General features: G+C 39.8%; 1 protein-coding gene across 4 annotated transcripts in view; it reads right to left on the bottom strand.

Moving 5' to 3' along the window:
* The window catches only part of sgip1a (SH3GL interacting endocytic adaptor 1a), an 84607-nt gene that overhangs the window by 15418 nt on the left and 46676 nt on the right, over positions 1–22513 (bottom strand). For 3 of the 4 annotated variants that reach the window (XM_073477237.1, XM_073477239.1, XM_073477236.1), the window contains exons 5-17: positions 20900–20963; positions 20117–20141; positions 19269–19331; positions 18470–18533; positions 17179–17363; positions 10167–10178; positions 8630–8653; positions 8440–8528; positions 7217–7302; positions 4416–4490; positions 3476–4231; positions 1737–1858; positions 1279–1432 (exon numbers count right to left, since the gene is read on the bottom strand). In XM_073477237.1, coding sequence (XP_073333338.1) covers positions 1279–1432; positions 1737–1858; positions 3476–4231; positions 4416–4490; positions 7217–7302; positions 8440–8528; positions 8630–8653; positions 10167–10178; positions 17179–17363; positions 18470–18533; positions 19269–19331; positions 20117–20141; positions 20900–20963 — 1719 coding nt within the window. The remainder of the gene's footprint in view (positions 1–1278; positions 1433–1736; positions 1859–3475; positions 4232–4415; positions 4491–7216; positions 7303–8439; positions 8529–8629; positions 8654–10166; positions 10179–17178; positions 17364–18469; positions 18534–19268; positions 19332–20116; positions 20142–20899; positions 20964–22513) is intronic. The other variant, XM_073477238.1, reaches the window with a different exon arrangement.

Here is a 22513-nt window from a genome sequence, read left to right on the forward strand (position 1 = left end):
CAACCCCCTTCACACCCCCTTCCCCTCTCTTCTCTCTGAGGGGATCATTACTGTACCTGCAAACGAATCAAAGTGTCTCTCAAAGGTGGGCAGTTTGTCTACATAGGCATCGTCTTCTGACAAGCCAACGGACAAATAGAAAGACAAACAAACGGCAAAACAAAAAATAAACAGAAAGCAAATGAAACCAAGGAAAAAAGATTTAAAAAAATCAGAAAAGTTCTGTCATGCACACAAAAATGAAACTGCAAATAACAAAAAAAAAGCATATTTAAGTCAAACATGAACTGGAACTGGAATAGGGTCAGTTTATAATTAAGTCTCTGGGACTTTTATATTATAGTCCATCAGTGTTTTAGCTCATCAACAAAGCCACAATTTTAAAAAAATTTATACAGTTAGAGCTATAATAAATACTTCAGCAAAATCTCCATACATAAATTTGTTCATGTTATGGTATAAATCCAGTTGAGCCATTTGAATATTAGTCTCTCCCTGCAATTTGTTTAAAAAAACAACCTCAAACCAGGGACGTTTTTATGTAACTGCAGCTGCCTCCAGAGTGTGTACATGTTTTAAGTCTATTATGACTCAGCCATGATACAGTCTACTGAGATTGGCCATTATCCACTCACTCTGCACTGCAAGGTCCTCCAACACTGACTCGAAAGTTAAATCAGGGAGCATAAACTCTTACTGTGCCATTAATTCATTAAAGGAGGGTTTCTCGAGAAATGGTTGTGATTTAAAATTAAAATTAACACCCCGCTGCAAATTCACACCTCCCACTCATACGGCATGTATGTGTGTGTGTGTGGGAGTGTAAATATGAATTGTCTGCGTGTGTGTCAGCCTAAACCAGACACAATATTTATGTGCAGTTTAACAATTCATTGTAACTAAATGATCTTTAGCAGTTATTAATTCTTATTTTACATTAAGAGAAATCAAGATACAAATGACTGAAGTCGTGTTTTGCTCCAGATGGTATCTGCTTACATTCTTGAGTTTCTGAATGTATGATAATTACATACTGGGTTTTAGCGCTGCTTTACGAACATTCAGGAAACTGTCACCATTTCCAGAAAATAATAAAAAAAATAAATGTAGAAATGAATAAACACACAACTGAATGAGTCATTCAACACAGACTCTGAACATAAGGAAGGACGGGGCCAGTGCATAAAATCAATAATGAACTTTTAATGTTCACAATGAACACTTAAATTCAGCTGTCACTGCTGTGACCGCAGCCGTCAGACGACAGGGAGCACACACCTGACACGGACACGGAGAGCTCTTTACCGACGGTGGGGGTGGTGGCGGCACTCATGGAGTTGGTGGAGGAGATCGAGGAGGTGCTCTCGGCCCGCGCCAATGGGGCGATGGGAGGGGGGCTGGCAGAGTGCACCGGCGGGCTGAACGGACGATTCTGAAAAGATACACAGGACAAAGAGAGTTTAGAGTGAACAAAATGAAAACATATTTAAAGGTTCAAGGTTTTTACATCTTATGAGATCGCTTGTTCCACTTTTGGAGAACACATTTAGCCATCAAAAGTTGTCTCTAGTTATCAGGTTCATTGTTATCGGTCAAAGTTCATTTAACCATCAGCAAGTTGTACAGTTGTGTTTGTCCTTTCCTGCAAGTTAATGACTTCACCAAAACAGCTGCACAAATATCAAATCACAACCATCTCAAATGTAAGTGAAATTATTATATACTGCAAGACTTACTGCATCTCCTACAGTGGGTTTTCCTGGAGGAAGTTTGGGCCGTGAAGGGGGGCGAGGTGGAGGTGGTGGTGGGGTGGCGTTTACTGATGAAGGAGTGGCAGGTCGCACCGGAGAGGAGGAACCTGCAGAGGAGAAACACAGATGGATTACTACGTGAAACTTTGTTCTTTTTAGATCTTTAAGGTGTCGGTCAGACATGTCAGTGTCCCCCACTCTTTTCTTGAGATGATTTTCAACGACTTTTCCGGGGACATTTTCAGTGATGATCTAGCTTGTATAACAGACAGGGATTGTGCCCGTATACTAATATGTTCCTTTCTGTGGAAGTCTGATTTTTAAAAGATTAAAATATTACTTAAAACCAACTACTAACTGGTTTCTTTAAAGACAATCGTAGGCAACTGGACTTGTTTCAGTTTCAGTAGCAAAGTGAAAAAGTACCGTTAGCCAGTAATTAGCCAGTGTTTGACTTGCATACAGTTGGGCTGCCATTCATAATTTTAACCCTGGCAACCTATTTATTATCATCAAACTCTCTGAACAATGCCCAGCACATATTTGAAACCATTGCTCCTAGCCAGAGTTGAATCACAAACCTTAAACCTTTGCAGGCAGCACAAGCTAGCAAGAACGACAGCTTTAGCAACTGAATCAAACATGCTAATCAATTTAACATTATTCAACAAGATGGGAAGAAAGCAACAATAATCTGTAAAACCTAATAAAACTACCACAGTTACCAGCCAGCAGTAACTAATATTTACATTTTAAGCATAATGTCACTTACATTATTACCATTACATCAATGTCATCCAGCCTGCAGGTGCTACTGTGTGATGTGACTTGGGGTGTGTTCACAGCACGCAGCCAACTCAAAATACTTGTCCATAAACTAACATTACCATTTGCCATTATCATCATTGAGACCTCTACAGAAGAGTGAAAACAGACGACCTCCTATTCAGATACCTATTCTCGTTACCACTGACAGGATTTTCCTAAAGCTGTAACCAGACAAAATCATTTCTAAAAAGCACTGGCTTGTTACAGCTGCTGGTCAGCTATTAGTCATACACTTTCTTTTGTGAACCACTGACCTAAATTTGATCAATGTTCTCCCTTGTATTGAGATTTTTCTTCACATTGTTATGTATTGTGTATTTGAGTCCCTGGCTCATTAAAATTTACTAGAAATGATTTGAAAGTCGACAGTTACAATTCACTTACAGTTGACGTGATTACAGAAGAAACTATACATGCTATAAAAATAAAAATGCTATTAAAGTGAAGTCTGACCTTTAACTACAAGTCAGTCAGAAAAACAGCCTCTTTTAACACAACACAATTCTGCATCAGAATGACAGTGTACATGCAACCGAGCCAAAACATGACCTCCTTTCCAGAGAAAAAGAAAATGCACCATCACAGATCAGTTCATGTCTAACAACGAAGATGGTGCAATCAGCTGAAAATAAAATTTGGAGATGGTGCAATGCTGGAAAAACAATCCTTTCTCATCTTCAGTCAAAACAACAGATGCTATTATATCTAGTCACCTGACTGGAGGATGACCATTGTTTTCATAAATCCATTTGTGTGAGTGTGATAAGCAATCATTGTCCTCCAAACACGCTTATTATTATCTAGAAAATATGAAGCAAGCTCTTTCCACCACTCTAAGCTCTTAAAAAACAGTTCTCTATAAACAGTATCCCACGATGACGTCATTGTATACTCACCGCTATTTGTGCCACCAGCTCCAGATGTGGGGCCCGGTGAAGACACCACAGTCCGGTATGTGGGGGGAGGAGGTGGGGGAGGCGTAATCCGGCTCCCCTGGCTCGCATCGTTGGGTGAGGTGACAGTTTCACCTCCGTCCTCTTTGGGTTGGGTGGTCTCTGTGTTCTTGGACTGCTCCTCTTGAGATAGGACTAGAGGTGTTGGGATGGGGCGTGTTGCAGGTTCCTCAGCAGGAGGAGTCACCGCTGGAGGGGTTCTTGCTTTGGGAGCAGGAGCTGGTGGGACAGTGGTGGGCGAGTTGATGGGAGGGGGAGAAGACGCAGGAGGAGACGCAAGCTCCTTTTGTGGTGCTGGGGGTGGAGAGGTGGCGAGCATGGGAGGATTTCGGTCCTCTGGTGTGGAAGGACCTGAGGGGACAGAAGGTGCAGCGTGCTCTTCTGAAGGAGGTGGGGAGGTGGGTAGAGGAGGCGCAGGTTCTTCTTTTGGGGGAGGGGAGATCGGGAGAGGTGGTGCAGGGTCTTCTGGAGGGGGTGGTGATGTAGGTAAGGGTGGGGCAGGAGATTCAGGTGGAGGCGGCGAGGCTGGTAGCGGAGGTGCTGGTTCTTCTGGTAGGGGCAGTTGGTTAGAAGATTCTTCACTGAAGCAGACCCACGATTCACCCGTTTCCTCACCAGCAGGGGGTTCAGGTCCAAAAATGTTGTCCAAGTCAGCGATTGAGGGCTTCCTGGTGGAGCCGTCTGCTTCTGTTGATGCTTCTGAAACAGAGACAGCCGGCGATCAATCAAAGGCTGTGTCTGCAGAGGTGCTCAGTATGTTTACACACATAAATAGAACATGACAGACAGCAATATAGACAGAAAGATGGAGAGAAAGAAGCTGCTGTGTCCAAGTGTTAGGTGTTTTATCCTGAGGTGACAGTTTGAAAAGAAGACTTCTTACCAGCATCATCTGCAGGGGAAGAGCCAGTCGACGGGTTGGAGGTGGGGACATTCTTGGGTGGAAGTGGAGGTGGACCTGCAAAAGTATCAGTGCAACAATGAATAGTCATTTCCAACTTATTCCTAAGCCCTGTGAACCTTCCACGTGACTTCCGGTGAGTCCCGTCATATAACTGGACCTGACATCTTCCATGGTAACAGGACACTAATCCTCTTTCTCAGAGCGATTGGTACAGCAAATCAATCACTCATGAAGCTCTTGGTTAGCATATTTATCGTGTTAGTAGTACTAACACTTATTATTGCTGAGCCTACTTAGCTAAAGCCTCGAAAGTGCCGCCAGTGTGTCAGTTATTATGAAACTATGCTACTCACGCTAGTTCTGAAGAGCACCGGAAGTATCATCCATAATCGTTTTCCCGGTAACCTCCCCAAGAAACTCGTGAATAACTTCAGGAAGCTACGCCTTATAGACCTAAATGATTGTTTATGTTTGAGCTTATCCTGTCACTGCAAATTATGATGAGCTGACTTTGGCACAAACTGAGTACTGTTTCATAGATGAGCCTTTAACACGTACATTATTGTAAAGATAAAAAAGCTTTGAAGTTTGGATCCATACAGCACAGGTATTATGCCTCCTGCAAAGCAACCAAAACAACTTGAGAACAAGGAATCATCCCACAAATAATCAACCATGCAGCACAGTACATTCAGACACCATCATGCCAAATGCAAGGAGGAGACAGTGAGGGGGGGCTGGTGCAGTATGGCAGACAGGCACTGAACTCTCCCATGTAATAAAAACATCCAACATATGAATCATTTGGTGGTGAAAGGGGTGATGAAATGAAAAAGTTATCACCACACAACTGTTTGATCGGGTCTGTTTGTTAGTCAGATGAGGGGATGAGGGGGGTTCATGAGGTGAGCTGTCAATGGAGCTGTGCAGTCATTCCAGGGAGACGAGGATGTGCGGCACAATATGCATAGAATGGTTAAACTTACTTCCTGTGGGGAAGGATCTTGTCAAAGGGGATTCGGGCTCTGACAGAGGAGCGCCCCACGCATCGGACTCGGACAGAACCACTAAGTTCAGGAGGGGACAGAGAAGGTCAAGTAAGGGGAATACTACCAAAACATTTAAGGGTTTGTAATTCTTTGTGGCTCAAAAAAGCAAAAGGTATCAGAGGGGAAACAGCACAGATCAGCATGTCAAAAAAATCTTTCATTCAAGAAAACTGATTTCCAGCCTCAGTGGCGGACTGCAGTCGGGATGTGTTGGAGCACAAAAGCACCTTCAATGTCTTTTGCTTGCCAACTGAATTTCACTGCCACTATAATAGAGGAATGCAGGGTACAGCACAAAATGCAGACATCTGAAGACATGACTACAACCCTCTTCACTCAAACTGATTTCTAGAGGCAGAATTAAAAAACATTTTGGCACAAGACAGACCCACAAACAACATCAAATCTGTTGACTGTGACTTGTGACCACATCTGCAATGGAATAACAGCATTATCATTTTATGAATTCAACATTTATCTTTACTATTAACCTGGCTATATAAAAGTCAGCTTAAAACTAGCCTAACCACTTGTCTCATAAACAAACCAGATAATGCCTATAACCCACATTATTATTATCATTAGGCAATCTGAAATATATGAGAGGTTAATTATCTTGAATAGATGTTGTTAAACTGTTTACTGTCTTACTGTAATAGTTCTAGTTATATTAGCCTAAATGGTGCGAGTAGGCTTTATGAATATATGAAATATTGGATTTACAGGATATTTGCATTAATGTGATGAAGTACTTTCATTTTTCAGGAATTTTATTCATTGGATTTATTAAAAACATCATCAGATTATTTTATGTTTAAACTTCTCTCAAACAAATTTCCAATGAATTCACATCATATACATTCACTTGGGAGTTATATAGCATTCCTACAATAAATCCTACTTTCATGAAGGTTATAATGTTTCAGAGAGGTGTTTATTCATCTGTATGGTAACTTTTCAGGCTGCAGTTTGTGCTGCTGTTAAATTGAATTTTCTATTATTTTATCCACCCCATTTAAATCAATGACTGTAGGCGAAATAACACAATAAAACTACATCCTCCAAAATTACCATTAAATTTAATCAGCGCCTCTCTCAAACAGAATTATTGCAGTTGTTGTAGGAGACTACTTAAAATCTAGCTAATAAACTTTAATATTTGCTAATTCAGCATCTTGTGAAGATAAAACCATAATTGGTAATAAAGTAGTAAGAGATACTGGTGTCACATAGACAAAGTTGTTTTATTTGTCTGAAGGGAATTTGCGCGAGTTGATGTTAGTTATGCCTGACATGGCTGTTGCGTAACAGCTAAGAGCTCTCCCCCAGCCTGCACTGCTAAATCCTACTGGATTGGACGAATGTGGGTGACAGCAGAATCTGAATATCAATGAGCTGCACTGTGTACATGAACGTGACCTCCCAGTCCCAATTTCAACTTTGACCTTAGCAAAGACAGATGGAGTGAATCCACTACTGCACAGAGAGCCTGAGGGAAGAACAATGATGTTAGAGAAATAGGTGAGGGGGAGGGGGAGGGGGAGGAGGAGAGAAAAAGAAAGAGTATCTGCTATGACAGCCAAGCAGGGCTTAGCTGGCAGCCTTAAAGAGACAATAGATGTGTGTTTAAAAAGCCTTTTACAATGTGTTGCTATCACTTTTAAACAAAAAACAACAACCGACACAAAGACATAAACAGAGACACGTGAAGAGACAAAGATGGAGGGTTACCTTCATTTTTCGGTTCTCCAAAGGCTGTGTCCAGAGGAGGCCCAAATAAGGCTGTGGTGTCTTCAGAGACAGGTGTTTGTTGACCGCTGACACAGACAAAGGACAATATGAAAGAAGTTGTGTCACACACCAGTTATAGAAAGTCATTTAAGGAAACGGCTACACCGTACATATAAAGGGAGCAAGCTATCAAATGGTATTGGAGAATCAGAAAATGCCAACACTGCCAGAAAGAACTGCAGATGTATCTTAAAAAATATGTATGTTTTTCTAACTAATTCCATCTTAGTTTTCATGAATTTTATGGATCGGGTTGCAGCTGCATTGTTGTAATTATTAGCTGTAAATTGTCAGCCAACATAACGTGTATCTCAAATACAGCCTTCGGTTATATTAAAAATATTATCTGGATAAGTTTACTAAAGTGACATTCTCTGAGGATTCCTGCTCAATGAAATCAAGCTAGATGCTGCAACTGATGTAAGAATGCCTTGAGTCAGATGCAGAAATAGTTTCAGTCAACAAAAGAGATGACATTGGATTCTGGTGACATCTCAGTAAGAATCTACACAAAGTGTAAAGTGATGCGGTTTATAGAAAAATGAAATTGTTTAACTAACTAAGAGGCTCATAAAGGTGTTTGTCCACTGATTGATGTGATTAAATTCTCATTTCATCTGACCATGACAGAATGTACCGAGGTTGGGTGGACTGGCCAAACTCCCCAAAAGGCCTGATGATGCTTGATGGTAAGATTTGAAAGCTCTACTTCATGTAACAGGTAATTAGCTCAAAATATGACACTTTAGACTTCACTAATGAAAAAAAAAAAACTACTGTAAAGTTTATGCTTAAAATCAAGCTACTTGTATCACTTCAATCATCAATAAGTGGGTACATTTTGTGACATTACTATGATTACTGTTACCTGCCAAGAACATCACCCTATGCCAAAAGAATGCATTGCCCAGTAAATTTAATGCACTGTTTTACAACACAAAAGTTTATTTAAAAAACAGTAAAAGGCAGCAGGTGTCTCAGCACAAATAAAACCAGATACAGTTTAAGTGTAAACATACAGAACACAGTACATGCAGTACTATACCAGTAGAAGGGACCTGCAGTGACTCATACAGTATAATACATGCTGTATACTGCAGCACATTTAGATTTAGTGGCATTGAATTGTCCTGAACTTTGTCAGGGAAGAGTGGAGTACATACCTGGGGGGCTGTGGTGCTGGAGCTGGTGTGGGGGCGACAGAGGGTAGAGTAGGGACGACACGCCTTGGTCTGGCAATCTCCTCACCTGGACCCATAATTAAATACCATATGTGACTCTCGCAGGTCATTCTCTGTAATTCACCATCATTAATATTTGAACCTAGCCTGAGCTGCAGCGAGCCTGATACTTACTGGATGTGTTCCTTTTCAAACCCTGTAACAAAAAAACAAAAACAACAGTAAAATATAAAAAACTTAAAGACATAAAACTCAAAAATGCCATCCAAACAGTCAATAACCAGTACAATGTTACATTAGTTCAAATATTCTGCTACCATCCTACAATGCACACTATGTACAACAATTGCAAATACACTGAAAAACATAGAAGTATCAATGTATGATAGTGCAAAATAATCCACTTTATCTTTGAATGATAAAATGTCAAGAATAATGATGTCAGCTGTACAATAGTGAAGATCAGATGGTCAGATGCTGAACTTCAGTCTAAGATTGACTTAATCTGATGAGACTGGAGAGCTGTTGGTGCCACTAGGCCAACCCCAAACTTTTTGAAGTTGTTAAGTAGTTTATTGAGCATTTTGATACTTTCACAGTATTTATATAGCTTTATAATAAAAAAAGACTCGTTTATTCTCACTTTCGACATTATCGGACCTTAACCTGTAAACAGCTGCATTTTAGTGGCAGAGTGGTTGAAAGTCTTCCTTGTGTAAGAATAGAATATATTCACAATAATTACTAATAAGCAAATCCTGGAGGTATAAAATTGGATAGGCTAATGCTGAGCTGCTTGAGAGTGGTCACTTGGAATAATTTTAACGTAATTTGCAATGTAAAAGAATTATGTTTATAAGTGATTCATTGAATGATGCACATTCACTGAAATATGGCACAGAAAGCCCATCTGCCACTAGGGATACAGTTTCAATTAAGGGAAGTAGAGTTAGTCCTATTAATAACTGGAAATTCAATAACAATAACAATGTTAGTATTATGTTGGAAAACGGCAACTTGGTGAAGTGCTGATGCCTGCAGTGGAAATACTGGAAAGCCTTCAAAATATGCTTTTGAAGTCTTAGGAAGCCAAGAGGCCTGATACCAGAGAAGGTGTGAGGCTGATAAAGTTGGAGGGAGGAAAGTTAAAAGAGAAATGAGTTTTGTTGTTGAAGAGGCAACAGCACAAGAATATTGCCTCTCCTGCTGTGTTCTTAAACAACCGAGTGTGTGCGAACATATGTATGACTTCACCATGAGAGGGAGACCAAGAAATACCAAGAAAGGCAAGGAGAAGATAAGGAGACAGAGGGAGGAGACAGGAGCAGATGAGATGAGACACGACACAACGATGGGGAGTGACTGAAGTAAGACATCAAAGGGTCCAGCTGTCAAAAGTGCAAATTTTCTCCCCCTACAGAGACCAAGCATGAAGCCATTCAAGATGAAAAATAAGAACACCAGTGATCTTTAGAAGCTGGAATAAATATGTACACTTACATGTATCATTTCATTGTTATGCTTAAATATGAACGTCAAGACAAATCAGCTAACAGTTTTGACCCCTCGCCTCAGCCACTGAACCCACCTACGTATTTTCTGTCTTATTCAACCAACTCCAAGGACAAGGTGACGAGTAAAAGGGGGGCAAGAAGCATGTGACATATTTTCGGCCTGACCCCAGGAAGACGGAAGAAAAGGACACTTACCGGGCTACGTCTCTGTGACCAGCAAAAAGGAAGAGAGAAGAGACACCTGGTCAGAGAGTGACAAATCAGTAAAGCAGACATCATATGTACATCAGGAGAAGAAGAATGTTGACCTGGCTGGTCAGATCTGGGGATGAGGATGATAACATGTCCATGGAGATGTGTTTTGTGTTCATGTGTGTTCAATTTTATGAGAAATTGTTTGTGCAGCCTTGAGGTTTTTTGAGCATAAATGGAAATAGCTAAAAACTCGTGGATAATAAGGCATGTCATTATTATGAGACAGCTGAATATGACCTTTTCAAACTGACCTGTGTGTTTGTGTTATTGCTTGTTGATGGTGAGAAAAAGCAGGTGTAGTAATGCCTAAATCCTCTAATATTACAGTGCCTATAAAAAGTATTAACCCCCTTGGATGATTTCCCATTTTATTGCTTTTATAAGTGGAATCATCGTTAATATAATTTGGCTCCTTCAAAGTAATGTCAATTAATCAAAAATATATGATGTAAAATAAGTGATTGCATAAATATTCATCCCCTTTAAAGTGACTGATGTCCAGCCAGATGGTGCTAGTAGTCTCACAATTAGTGAAATAGAGATCACCTTGGACAGTGAATATGTTTCAAGTGATTGTAGTGTTACGTTATATAGTGTTATAAAGACACTTGTGTCTAGAAGGTCCAGTCACTGGTTAATCATGTAGGAACACATGTCCATTGCCTCTGCATTTCATTTGAGGTTCTGTTTCTTGTGAATTAATTAATCCTTTCATCTGCAATCTGACTGTTGTCAGGAAAGAGGCCCTTGGAGCCTCTCACCTCTTCACCTGACAAGGAGGACTTGTTTTGCTTACAATAAAACCGTCAAATAGACGATTCTCAGAGATCCTCCCTGGTATCTACACCCATCTCTAGGAGGCCGTAAAATGGGATGCAACACCATTTGCCCTCTTTCCCCCCCCAAAGACAGAAACACTCCTTTCTCTCAGGTCGGTCGAGGTCAACATGGAGGAATCCACTCTCTGAACATCAAGACAAACAGAACACTGTTTTGTGGCAATCATGTGTTATAATCAAATGTATTTGCAATTGTAAATGAGATTAACAATGGCTGATTTGTTATGTTCTCTCCTGATCTAAATTAACATACACACACACATTCTCAGAGTGAAGGTCTGATAACCCCCCTCTTCATTAATGATCTTGGTCGACAACTCAGAAATTTGCGACTATTTCTGCTCCTATCTGCCACATTCCAACATATAACAGTGTCTGCACTCATCCAGATTTCAAGCAAGTTCTAAATAACCATTAAACCAGAACCTCATCTTCCTAATTCTGACAAATCATTAAACAGAAAGAAAAGTTATTAAATCTGATTTTTCTTACATTTCTCTACAATTAATATTGACTGAGATCAAATTTAATGTGTAAAATGTCCTATTGATTAACTTCTTTTTATTAAGTTTCTACCAGAACGAAGTTCTGTTTTAATTTGTTTTATACAGTTAAGTATCGTAACCTGATTTAGAGGAAGTGAACTTAATTTAGATTATCTTGTATTGAGTAACAACGGAAGATCCGCCTGATCAACGTATCATCCTCAGTTATTTTATTCAAGAAGTTAAATTTAGTTTGCAAAGTCAGAGCCTGAGAGCCACTCGAAGCAACGAAGAACATCATCTTTATTAAAATCATCATCATGACACTACAGCAACTTGCTGTGTCCGAAACCGTGCAAGCGGTTTCCCATGAAAGACAGACTCTTTGACAAGCCAGACTGGCGCTGCCCCCCACGCTCGCTAGCGGTACCATCCCGCTGGGCATTGAGCCAAGATCGTCACCGGCTCGGTACTGGACGAGCTGTGCTATTCCTACGTCATCGGACCGAGGTCTCCAACCGGCTGATACCGGACGAGCAGCGACACTCGGCCATTGGACCGGGACTGCCAGCTAGAGTCGCAAATCACCGGAGGGAACCCGCTGACTCCACAACTCTGCTTAGAAAGTAGGCTCTCCATCACTCATAGCAGCTGGATTCACACATGAAACATGAGTTGGTGTCTACAGCTCTGATTACCTGTTGTTATTCATTTAAATTGCCATTTCATTTATTTAATCTGAATTAGTCAATAAACATATTTAACCGTATGTCGTTGTCTGTGCATGTTTGTTTTTAATGTGGAGAACCGATGGAACTGTGTAGAATTCACTATTCATTTATGAGATTGAGTACATTAATTTAAAATTGATTAGAATTGTTACAAGTTAACCTTGTCCAGTTGGATTTGATTAATTCCCTCCGGATTATTCAAATAGACAAAACAACGGAGGTGGTGCCATGAAGACAAAATAACACTCCAAGCAAATCCATGAAAAGGTTATTGAAAAGTATAAGTCAGGGGATGGATACCAAAACATTTCCAAGTCACTGAACATCCCCCAGAGTTCAATTAAATCCATCCTTAATGGATGGAATATGGCACACATGTAAATATGCCTAGAGCAGGCTGTCCTCACAAACTGAATGACCACGCAAGAAAGAGATTAGTTAGGGAGGCCACCAAGACACCTATGACTGTTCTGAAGGAGTTAAAAGCTTTAGCTGCTGGGATGGGAGAGAATCTGCATACAACAACTGTTGCTCAGGTTCTCCACCAATCAAAGCTTTATGGGAGAGTGGCAAAGAGAAAGCCACTGTTGAAGAAAGCTCATTAAATCTCCACTAGAGTTCACCCAAAGGTATGTGGGAGACTCCAAGGTCAACTGGAAGAAGGTTCTTTGGTCTGATGACACCGAAATGGAGCTTTTTGGCCATCAGACTAGACGCTATGTTTGGCAGACACCAAACACTGCACATCACCACAAACACACCATCCCCACCATGAAGCATGGTGGTGGCAGCATCATGCTGTGGAGATGCTTCTCGGCAGCAGGCCCTGGAAGGCTTGTAAAGGTAGAGGGTAAAATGAATGCAGCAAAATATAGGGAAATACTGGAGGACAACCTGATTCAGTCTGCAAGAGAACTACGACTTGGGAGAAGTTCTATTTTGCAGCAAGACAATGACCCGAAGCGAATAGCGAAAGCTACACAGAAATGGTTTAAAGACAACAAGGTGTATGTTCTGGAGTGGCCGAGTCAAAGCCCAGACCTCAATCCAATACAGAATTTGTGGCTGGACTTGAAAAGGGCTGTTTCATGCCCGATCCCTGTGCAACCTGACAAAGCTTGAGCAGTTTTGTAAAGAAGAATCGAGTAAAATTGCAGTGTCCAGATGTGCAAGCCTGATTGAGACCTATCCACACAGACTCAGTGCCGTAATTTGAGGCCAAAGGTGCATCTACAAAACACTGACTTGGAGAGGTTGACTATTTATGCAGTCTCTTATTTTACATTATACATTAATTAACATTTAATTAACTGACATTACTAATTGACATTACTTTGTAGATTTCATTATTTATTTTTTGTACATTTTTTGTCAAAAAAGCCAAATTATATTTATAAAAACAATAAAAGGTGAAAACATTCGAGGGGATGAATACTTTTTACAGGCACTGTATCTGTGAATTTGCTGTGGCTGGACACGATACAAAATATCTTGTGGAGTTGCCTACATCAACTCATACCACCCTACATCACCCTATCTTGCGCCATCTCTATCCCCGACCCTTTATTTGATAATCTTTTTGTGACAAACCATGTTATTTTTGCCCTCTAATCCTTCTCCTTTCATTTCCCCTCATAGTCTCCCATCCGCCCCCTTGGTCTCTTTCATTTCTGCTGAAATCTCTCCATCTGCCTGCGTCACGTCTACCTCGCACCAACCCTCTCTCCCCTCCATCCCTCACTCTTGTGCTTGTTCCAGTTGTGCAGTGAGCCGTGAGTGATTAAAGTGATGCAACAAGGGGGCGGGACATGCTGATGGAAGGGATTCATTTCATTGGCAAGATTGGGGCAGGACACAGGGCAACACTGTTTGCCATAACCAATCACTGTCTCCCTGCTGTATGTAAACAGGAAGACCAACAGGAAGTGTTGCAATCTGTGACCTTTTAGCCTCTTTCAGGGATTAACAATGACCTTTACCACACAAGTAGTTGTGTACAGACATGGCAATGTTAAAAACAGACTGCTCCAAACAATTGTGGGATGTATTTGAAATCATTAGATCTTTTGTGTCCCATTTTTGAAATTCAATATTGCATCTTTGCTTGTAGTGCAAGAGTAAAGACACAATAATATCTTTCAGCTGGGCTGTCAAAATGAGATCTTTCTGGTTAAAATGTTGTTGACGATAGGACAAAGGAGGAATAAAATGTGATGTAAGACCTCTTGTTTGAATTGCTAGTATTTTAACTCCATCCCTGACCTTTACCCTGTCTCCTCTATTGCTTGCAGTCTTGTTATTTGGTCTGAGAACTGGAAGATGAAGACTCCAGAACCAATTAAAATCATATTAAAGATGTCTTAGTTAGCAAAAAAAAACTTAAAAAACAGAGCACTTGTACTCAAAGCACCTATGCAAACAATTTCACATTTGCCATAAAAATGATGAGTAGTAACACACATGCACACTATCTGCCTATAAATAACACCACCATGAAACACACATACAAAAAAAAACACATAATAGTGCCCATTTGCCCTAGAAAAGCCAAAAACCATTAAGTATTAAGATGGATTAAAGTATTACTGTAACAGTCAAGATAAAAAATACATATAAACACAACAGCATGCAAAGCAAAGGCTTACCGGACTCCTCTACAGAAGATAGTATCATAAGACGCAGCAAAGGAGCAAGAGATAAAAGACAAATAAAAAGAAGAGAGGGTTGGAAAAGTTAGGAGACTAGAGGGGAAAGCATATTAACACTGACAACTCAAAGCAAAGCAAAGCATCTGTGTTTGATGTAGGCAGTCATCTACATCAGCTACAATCATTAATACAGATGGATGAACCAGAAGTAATATGGCTCCTCACTGCATTCAGACAGTTCTTCATCCCTCCATCCACACATATTATCCACTACTCCTCCTAACATCAAGTGAGTGCTGAATCCTGGCTCACATTTTAGGTGAAACAAGCTGTTAACTCAAATCATCGTGTCCCTCTCACAAACTTGTGTACATATGAATAATTCATGCAGAATATGCCAGATATTACCGCAGAAGTAAAGCTCAGGTTGTCTGCTAAATACAGCACTCAGTATCTAGGAATGTATAATACTTGGTTTGTGTTTAAGGTTTTTCACAGCTGTGGTAAGAGGTTTTCATATTTACATGCAGAAAACCAACGTCAATGCATTAGAATATAGTCTCAGCTTTTAGTCAAGGGAATCTTAATGTTGTACAAATGACTGGGCTACTGTCAAGTATGTGTCTTGCTTTTGAAAATAGGAGCAAGTCATAAATGTTTCAGTCGGACAATGAAATTTTACAGGATTGGTTCAAGGAAAAGGACTAATCTAGAAAAAAGTGGAAAGAAGCATTGTTTGTTCCTGGAGCCCCGTTAACACTTGGCCCCTCTTCCTCTTTTCATCAGACCGTTTTATTGTCAGTCCACAGCCAAGGTTACCCAGAGTTGCCAGGGACTGGGAGTGACCGTGTGACTCATGTAATTTATGTGTGAGCAGAAAAGCTCTGCACAAGCAAACGTGATGCTAATTTGAACTGGTGGGGAGGTGAAGGTGGCAGTTTCATAATCACAACTACAGGCCAGTGATTCCAATGTCACGATCTTGTGTAACATTCAGGTGACTTGACTGCATTACATGAATTATAAAAATGTTAGAGAAAACAAAACTTTCTATGAAGGGCATGTCTATAATCCATTGTAAGAACATTCACACATATTTAACTGTAACACTACAATGCGTAGTAGTTCCATTACCAAATCTGTCGTATTACGAGTACTGCAACGAACATTTACTTTCAATATAAATGAATCTGTTGTTGTCCTTTACTTAATGTCAAGAAATAGTAAAAAAAATGCCAATCACAATTCCCAAGTCAAAGACGATGCCTTCAAAGTGCTTGTTTTTTCCAAAAACAAGCACTTTAATCCAAAACTAAAAGATAGCACATTCACTATGATAAAAAAAACTGAGAAAAGCAGCAAATTCTCAAATTTAAGGAACTAGAACTCAATAAATATAACAAAATCCTTGTGAGTAATCGTTTTGTTGATCCACTTGTCACTTCAGCGCCATATCTATGAGGAAAAAAGCCTCAATATGGCAAAAACAACCAATGTCTCCCATGTACTTCGCACGTGCACACAACCATTAACAGCCATGGAAAGACCTTCACACCTGATCAGGTTAACAGAGCCAGCGGGTGAACACACAGATTAAATTATTGAGTTCAGAAGCTCCAATGACCACACGCAATCTCACCGCACAGCAGACCGACACACAGGTTCATCGTGCCCACTTTCCTACCTGAATTATTCAAGGCTGACACTTAAGCTAACTGTCCTCACTGAAGAACACAGGAATTATGGGCAGAAGCTAAAAAGGCAGGGTCTCACTGCTAATTACAGGCTGTCTAAAGGGAACGTGTGCATGAATTTTGGACTCAGCTGAACTGCATCACTTCAAACAAGTGCTTCACACCCTGCTATTTGGCGGCGGTATGTCGGTAGTCATCAGATGGGTTCTGTTTTGTGGGGACATCTGTCTCATGTGAAAACGACACCAGACTCAACAGGAGAACACTGACGTCACTGATGTCACAGACAGCACTGACCGAGTATCACAAGCATCACAAATTAAATATATGGAATTCAAGCTATCATATAAACCTGACCTCAATCGTCACAGGGACATGGATTGTGATTTCAGATGTGGGTTCAGCCTTTAAAGATCCAAGTGAAGCTGTGACCCATTTAGAGATCCTATCATTAGGTAAAACAAAACATTGGGAGACAGAAGACTATATACAATTTAAACACCAAAACTCAGCCGTCTGTTTATGAGAGCCGGCAGTGATGTCAGGGCTACTCACCATAGGAGACGGGGAAAGGGCTATGTTGCCTATGGAGGCTTTGAGCTCGTCGACCGATGGCACTGTCACTACACAATCGGCCGGCAGCGGCTTGATCTTGATTTTGAATTTTTTTCTGTGGTCCTCCTCTTCTTCCGACTCATCAGAGGAGAAGAAGTGGGTCTTTTTGGTGGTTGGGGGTAGCAGTAGTAAGGTGTCAAGGAAAGCAAATCTCAGTCCAGGATTTATATGACATTTGACTTACATAATATCATAAAGGCAAGTATGTGATTGCACCGGGTAGCCAAACTCAACTCCTCAACAAGAAACTACCCTTTTACCTTGGTGACTGCCTTAAAACCTCAACTAATTCCTTTAAAACTTGCTTTTTTGTGTTTTTAAATCAAGCATTTATTTCAAACATTGTCTCTACTTTTTTAAAATTGTGATCCATACTTGCAATTCAAACCCTTTTAATTCTGTAGTGTTCAATTGTTGTTTTATGTCTCTTGAGACAGAAATACCTTTCTGCAGCTGATTAATTAGAGAACGACAGAAACTGAAACCTAAATACTACTGTTGAATTAATTGAGAGGTATGTAAATTTTAGGCAAGACCGACTACAAATATTGGATTAAATTTGATGCCCAAAGGATGAACGCCCATGTTCTTTTGAATCAGATTAAATTTACAACTTACTGAGGAGGCAACATCAAAGTGATGGATATAGTTTTATTATCATAACAAACACTCACAGAGAGAGAGAGAGGGACAGAGAGAGAGAGAGAGAGAGAGAGAGAGAGAGAGAGAGAGAGAGAGAGAGAGAGAAAATTAAAAAAAAGAGCAGTGTCTCTGCTCAGTATGAACTGACAGTTTGGGGAATCAGTAAATTGATCAGAGTAATATTTCCACGCTTCACAAAGATGTTGTGGGGCTTTTCACTTCTTTTGAACTTCCTGTCACATCTGCTGCATCAATGACTCATTCTTCTGGAGCTGTGTTATGCGCTGCACCTTACTACCTTTATTTAGATCTTTGTTAATTAGGTGTTTTTACACTTCGTTCAGCAGCTAACGCACTTTATCATCAATGTTTGTAATTATTTTGTTTGTGTGTGGGTCGAGACATTTTATTATACAGATTTGCTTCCACTGATTTGGCAGCCTCGGCATAATTTGAAAGGGGATGAAGTAGATTCCAATTTGAATGATATTTACTACACAAACCAATCTCTTATCAGTATGCACCAGTTTAAAATAAAATAAGACAAATTATTTCTGTTGAATGACAAATGAAGCAGTTCTGAGGATATCTCCCTCTTCAGACTCCTCATCAGGTCTGATGCTGTAGCCCTCGTCATCCACCTCAGGGGAGTTCTGAAACACATAAGAGTGACTCAGTATAAAATCTCTTTGGTAAAACTTTATAACAGCGATCATTAATTGAAAGTGAATTAATAGTTTAATCACACTTAAGTTAATGACTTTTGTAAATGGTTGATACATTCTGTGCAGTTCATCTATAAACATTATTTGGATGGTCATTATAAAGTTACAACTGATAATTATAAACCTTTAAAATTGCTGAATAAATGGTTTATAACGCATTTCAATGTTTGTTAACAGTGAAATAACTATAAACTAAAGAGTTTGTATGTGATCATTGTATGTGAATAAAATGCTTACAGAAAAACAGCAGTTGGTTCGTAGAGTACCGTTGGTTAATTCAGCCACAGTTTAGGTTCCCATTGACATATTCAGACAATTAATTACACAAAGACTTCTGCTCACACCAAATGAAAGGTTTTCTGCTTAATGAAACATGACTAAACACATATTGACAAAGTCATATTCTGGACGTTAAATTTAAGCACAATACTGTTACAAATGATAATTAAAACCATCAACTTGATATACTATTGTTGACCACTTTTAACATGCTTTGTCCACAAATTTGTCAATAGCACATTGATTTTACAATAACACGGATCAATACTTTAAGATCATTTAAAGCAAATGAAAAACAAAGCAGCAGTGAGCTGGTGAGGACCAAACACTGCTTGAAATTAGTATGTACTGTAAATATAATCCTGCAGTCAAACTTATACTTACATATCTGTCCCAGTCGATATCTCCGTAGAAGCCATTAGGGGCCCCGTTGGTCTTCTTCTGAGACTGAGAACAGAGAAATGCTTTGATTAAAATCCCACCAGACGGTGATGGTACAGTATATTCTACACTACTGTGCTACCACTGAACGTGTTTCTATGTTAGCTACTGATCAGTTAAACTGTGGTGCAGCCAATTCTACTCTATAAACCTTTATCCTGTGTACTCCTGATGTCATGTCACATTAAACTGTCCCATAGTTTCCCATTTTCCGCTTACAGGCACTAATCTGTTCCATGTTTGTGTCCACCTTCAAGCTTGCAACTCCTGGTCAAAATAATGTAATTTTTGGAATTTTTTTGTGTTTTCTTAAAACTAAATTGAATGTTTGGTTGCTAAAGATCTGATAATGATGATGATTCTTGTTATTATCCAATATGATGCGACAATACTGCATAATATTTCAAGATTTAAGTCTGTTCAAGCTACCCCAGAGGACTTAAGGGGATATTCTGTTGCCCTTTTTGTAGACTTAAAGCCTCCTCAGAGAGCCTGCTAATGAAAAGATAGCTGAATCAGCAACACTGGCAGTTGACTGATGAATGGACAAACACAATGTGAGGTCTATTACAAGTCTAACCTCTAAGCTCTATACTAATTACTCTAGAGGTTAGTCTACCCAAAGAACTAGAGTCTACAGTTCAGTACCGATTCAACCTCTTGGGGTTCCTGGCAAGTAAAAAGAACACAGATAGTAAATATTATAGCTCAAGATCAAGACTTAGAGAGTGAATAGTAATTTATGAATGACTTAAGTGGTTGATATATTATAAATCTTTTATGTTACTTACACCCCCATCTCTGTCTGGGGACCCCCTGTGAAAAGAAAAAGAGGAAAGAAAGAAGAGCACGAAAGTCACGTAACATGTGAGCTCTTCATTTTGATACTAATTGCTTTGCTATTTAGCAGAGCTGAAACATTTAATTGGAGTGTTCAAAGAAAAGCTTTTCACACCACCATACCCACACACTTATTCACTCAAATATAAGACTCTCACAGACACCACAGCATAGAAACATTTTACACCAAGTCTACATGTCTCACAGCTACAGATTGGCTGGAGAACTATCATGCTTCGAAAAGATCCTGAACAAATATTTCATAAGTAAGCTAACTGGTCTATTTAGAATTCATCATTTCAGCTGTATGCAAACAAGCACGGGATGTTTAAGTATGCCCATTGTTTTGTAAATCCATAATAGCTTGTCATAAAGGATTTGTTCAGACAGATTTATTCATACAATACAATACAATACAATACAATACACAATATATCACTGTGGCTCACAATTGACTCTTCAGCTGTGAATCGTAAGGGAAGCAGCAGTCTTACATTTATTTTACAAGACCTGTACTCAATACTAATCCTGTAATAGTTCTGACTTATTCTAATCCTTTCATTCTGCTGTAATATGCACGACCTGCAGCCATGTATCAGTTTTTTCTTAAAATATCTCATAATTCAGTGGTTTCACCCAGCTCTCTGCTCCACTGCAGGAACCAACAACTGTCATGCTCATGCATTCATGCCTTATGTTCACAAAATACACCAAGAAGACAGATCAGGTCTTACGTGGAGTCATTGTCCTTCTCTTTCTTCCGTATCCCGAAGGCCTTCCTGGTACGTTTTTTCAATCCTGAAGTGAAAAAAAAAATAGGAAAGGGTGAATTACTGTGTGAAGAGACACCAAAGGCATGACTAAAAGGTGGTGTCTGTGGGTGGGTCAAAGGGTAGGTGACTTCAGCTGTCCTGCATCTGTCAACCTGGAGATTAAAGGTGACGTTTTTATGTATTTTTGAGTGACTTGCTGAATCACTGTGAAGGCAAAGGCTGTCTTTTATAACTAAAACTGTGTTCATGGTCATCGCAGATGGACAGACAGCCATGCAATTCCCAAAGCATCATCTTGGAATGGAAAACTCATTAGCACTGTGCAAATCAATGCGCCAAGGATTTAACAAGAATAGCTTAGAGAGCGAGTTGATAATATACAAAATTTCAATTGACAATGCGACACAAAGCATATGAGATCCAGTTTGAATCCCTCGACTAAGTTGGAAAAACTCACTTCACTGTCTCTCCACCTCTACTGTGTACATGACAGCATGGCTATGACCATGGCATGTGTTCTCCAGCTTCCCTAATGAAGGTGCAACAATACAAACTAAAACAGCACTCTGTACAGTGCATACCTCCGCCAAGGCCCAACAGTTCACTTTAATTCAGTCAAGCAACATCAAACTAGATAGCGCTGTATGACTTTTAAAATTAAACCACCCATAAATGCTTAACCATAATTTAACCTCACTAGATCTAGGATCCACATGAAATTGAACTCACTCATAGATACCAGCCACCTGACTATGCCTGTTTTTTTTACCATTAAGATTCATGCATTTTTCCCTGAGAAATAAGCAGAAATGTCAAAAAATCCTGCATTGAGAGAACGTTTGCAGAAAGCGGTTCTTGTGTAATCCTGCTGACAACCCAACCAGAAAAACAAAAGCAGACACGGGTGAAAACATAACCTCTGTGGTGGAGGTAATGATTGCTGCATTGTTAAAGCAACAAGTGTGAGAGTGTGTTTTGGCCCTGACAAAACTTTTGGTAACTTGATGTTTTAGATGCAAACTCAGGACCTTGACACAAACACTGGTAAAGAATGCGACAGTATACACATCTAACCCCAGCTGAGTGCAAGTGCAGGACAAAAGCAGCATACAAAAGAGAAGAAGTTAGCACATGGAATACTACAACCTCAAAAACACTTGATGCAATGATCCAACATCTCAACCTTATTTTGCCCTCTATTTTCTTCAGTCAACAAACTGAAAGATTTGCAGAAATGTTTTGTGTGTTCTGGCAACTCAAGATCAATCAGGATGTCATCTGGACTGAATTAACAACAGAAGTTCGCAAGAAATTGTTTACACAAAAGTAGGAAGTTCAATCACACTCCCTCCAGCTCTAAGTCACTTTAAGTATGTTTCATTTTACTCATTCAACTATACAATTATGCCAAACAAACAAATCTCAAAAGCTCCTGGCTTGCCCTTACCCCAGATGAAAGCCCAGTTGTCCCCCTCCATTTTCTTTCTGACAAGACTCTCATTCTTCTTCGTCTTTGTCTGGTTGTGAACTCGTCACATCATCTCATGACCAACCGATCTCTTCCTCATACCACAT

Source organism: Pagrus major, chromosome 11, assembly GCF_040436345.1.
Source record: "Pagrus major chromosome 11, Pma_NU_1.0".
Classification (NCBI taxonomy): Eukaryota; Metazoa; Chordata; class Actinopteri; order Spariformes; family Sparidae; genus Pagrus; species Pagrus major.